The sequence below is a fragment of the Neomonachus schauinslandi genome, chromosome 5 (assembly GCF_002201575.2).
Source record: "Neomonachus schauinslandi chromosome 5, ASM220157v2, whole genome shotgun sequence".
Lineage (NCBI taxonomy): Eukaryota > Metazoa > Chordata > Mammalia > Carnivora > Phocidae > Neomonachus > Neomonachus schauinslandi.
Window position 1 is genome coordinate 160,639,450 of NC_058407.1, and position 3,223 is coordinate 160,642,672.

The following is a 3,223-nucleotide window of genomic DNA, read 5'->3' on the forward strand; positions in this document are numbered from 1 at the left end:
GCTATTTGTATATCTTCTTTGTGAAATGTCTATATTAGTCTTTTAGCAATTTAAAAGACTAGATTGTCTTATTATCAAAATATAAGAGTTTGTCATAAATTCTGTATACATGTTCCTTGTCAGGTTGTATTGCAATTTTTTCTCCTAGTGATAACAAATATTTTCTACCCTAGATAAATGAAAACATGTTCACACAAAAATCTGTACACAAATATTTATAGCAGCTCTATTCATGCTTGCCTCAAACTGCAAATAATCCAGATGTCCTTCAGTGGGTGAATGAATGAGCAGACTACAGTGCATCCACGTGATGCATGCTCAGCAATGAAAAGGAACAACTTACTGCTACTTGCAACAAGTTGTATGAACTTTAAGGGCATTATTCTGAGTGAAAGAAACCACTCTCAAAGGTTATATACTGTATAATTCCATTATAGGACATCCTCAAAAGCACTAAACTGTTGTGATGGAGAACAGATCAGTGGTTGGCGAGGTTTAGGTATGGGAGTGGGGGTCACTACAAAGGGGTAGCATATAGGAGCTTTTTGGGGTGATAGAAATATTCTGTGTCCTAATTGTGGTAGTGGTTATGTGAATCTATGTAATAAAATTCATAAATGTACACAAAGGGAAATCAATTTTGTTGTATGTTAATTAAGAACATGCTATAAACAAAAAAGCAAATCAACAAAGCCTATATGAGTATGTAGGTGCCTATGAATGTTGGTTTTTGAATGGAGAAAGATGTGACAGGAAATAAATACATCTTTAATGCTGGTAACTTTGTTGGGGGAGGAAACAAAAATGACTAACTTTTTCAGTGTACATTTTTGTATTGTTTTGAAACAATTGTTTCAAAGCACTTACTTCAGTTGGCATTTGGTGATTTCAACATTTGAAAAAATCTACTAAAAATGGAAAACATTAGGAAAATATTTAAAAAGAAAAAAGTATTTCTGCTTTGTTGAATACCTGATGATATGGTAGAGAACAAGACAAATCTGTTTCCGTTCTTTTTTTAAAAAGATTTATTTATTTATTTTAGAGAGAGAAAGAGAGAGTTCGAGTGGGGAGAGGGCAGAGGGAGAGGGAGAGAATCTTAAGCAGATTTCCCACTGAGCACGGAGCCCAATGGGGGGGGGGGGGTCCATCTCACAACCCTGAGATCATGACCTGAGCTGAAACTGAGAGTTGGACACTCAGCCAACTGAGCCACCTAGGCGCCCCAAATGTGTCTCCATTCTTACAGAGCACAGCCTGGTAGAGTTCAGTTTCCCACATCTTACAGGTGTCTCATCCACAAAATGTGGCTTCTATTAGTCTCTGCCCAGCTGGATTTTTCATAAGGATAAATACCTTAATACATGCTTAAAACAGTGCCTGACACAAATGATTAATGTAGCTGCTATAATGTATCATCTATGAATTGGAGAATAATTACCATATGTAAATGGAATATTATTCAGCCATAATAGAGAATGAAATCTTGTCATTTGCAACGACATGGATGGAGCTAGAGAATATAAGTGGAACTAAGTGAAATCAGTCAGTCAGAGAAATACACTATATGATTTCACTCATATGAGGAATTTAGGAAACAAATGAGCAAGGGAAAGAGAGACAGAGAGAGAGAGGGAGAGAGACCAGCCAAGAAACAGACTCTTAACTACTGAGAACAAACTGATGGTTACCAGAGGAGAAGTGGGTAGGGGGATGGGTGAAACAAGTGATGGGGATTAAGGAGTGCACTTGTCATAATGAGCACAGGGTGACATATGGAATTGTTGAATCATTATACCGTACACCTAAAACTAATATAACACTGCATGTTAAGTACACCGGAGTTAAAATAAAATGAAAAAAGTGTCTGTCATGTCATGGGGAGTCAATTAATATTAGTTTTGTTGGCCTGAATTTTACTTTTGGAGAGTGAATACTGGGATGTGGGGCAGATGGCAAGGATCTGTCCTGGGTATGGTTTTCTGGGTCTCCCCACTTATCTGTTTTTCTTGGCCTTGCTATCTTTTAACTTCAGGGAAACGTCTCCCTCCTTCCCATCCCCTGGTTGACCTATCACCCTCCTTCAGGACCTAGATGCAGGGCGTTTCCCTTTTAGGCTGATACTTGACTCCTTGCCTACATTTAGTTCAGAGAGGGACCTACATACCCTGGAAAGTGTGGGTGAGACATACATAGCACTGTTAGACCTGCAGGTGAGCCAACCTGGGAGAAATGTGATCTCAAGGGGGGCATGATTTGAAAGGTGTTGGAGAGGTGGTCCTGCAAGGCACCAGAGATCTTTAAGGGGAATGAGGGAATTGGGGGAAATACCCAAGAATGAGGAAAAAGGATACTTAAATTCTATCTCTTTCTCTAACTTAGGCAGATGGCTCTTCTTCAGGCCAATAAGGATCTCATTTCTACAGGAATGAAGGAATTTAATGTTCTGCTGAATCAGCAGGTAAGCCCGGGCACTGTTTCAAAGGACAGGCCTAGACTCTTGGCAGGTGGGTGAGGGCAGAGAAGAGAGAATAATTTGGAGCTGGGAGAGCAGTGGTGCAGTTGATGGAAACAATTAGAGACAGGGGATACAAATCAGAGAAAGGAGGATGTTGGAGTTCGTGAATTATTCCTGAATCACACTGCTGACCACATTCTCCCTTGCTACGCCCTCACCCTACAGGTCTTCCCTAATCCTCCCATCCCTGAAGAAGCCATGGTGACTATGGTGGATGACTGGGTGGACTTCTACATCAACTATTACAGGAAGCAGATGGTGGGGGAGCAGCAAGAGCAGGAGAGGGCTCTACAGGAACTTCAGCAAGAGCTAAATATTCTGTCCGCCCCTTTCCTGGCCAAGTATAAGGCATTCCTGAAGACCCTTTGAGCACCTAAATCACCCACAGCCTTTCTCCTAGCCCAAATACCCAGGCCTGCATTAAATCCTGCCTCTGTGTTATTTAAGTGCTCAGGCTCTGCTCCTTCATGGTATTACTCTACCCTGACCCCTCAATAAAGACCAAATTGGTTTGCTGGTCTTCCTGGCTTTTCTGGGTTTTTTTTCAGTTGTTGGTCCCTGACTTGCAGAGGCATTTGGTTCCCTTTCCTTTAACTCTGCTTCCTAGATATGATCTTGGATATTTAATTTCTTTAGAGCAGAGGTTAGCAGCCTTAAGTAACCACTGGGCAGTATTAAAATAGCCTGAAGGAGAGGCCAGGCAGG

The 3,223-nt window shown here is 41.0% G+C and overlaps 1 protein-coding gene across 1 annotated transcript; it reads left to right on the plus strand.

The window, feature by feature from the left end:
* Positions 1 to 2,386: 2,386 nt before the first annotated feature.
* On the plus strand, positions 2,387 to 3,014 carry LOC110589934 (alpha hemoglobin stabilizing protein). The gene is made up of 2 exons (XM_021700597.1): positions 2,387 to 2,461; positions 2,684 to 3,014. Exons 1-2 carry the CDS (start codon positions 2,387 to 2,389, stop codon positions 2,885 to 2,887), a joined length of 279 nt encoding a protein of 92 aa, XP_021556272.1. The 3' UTR covers positions 2,888 to 3,014.
* Positions 3,015 to 3,223: the final 209 nt, after the last annotated feature.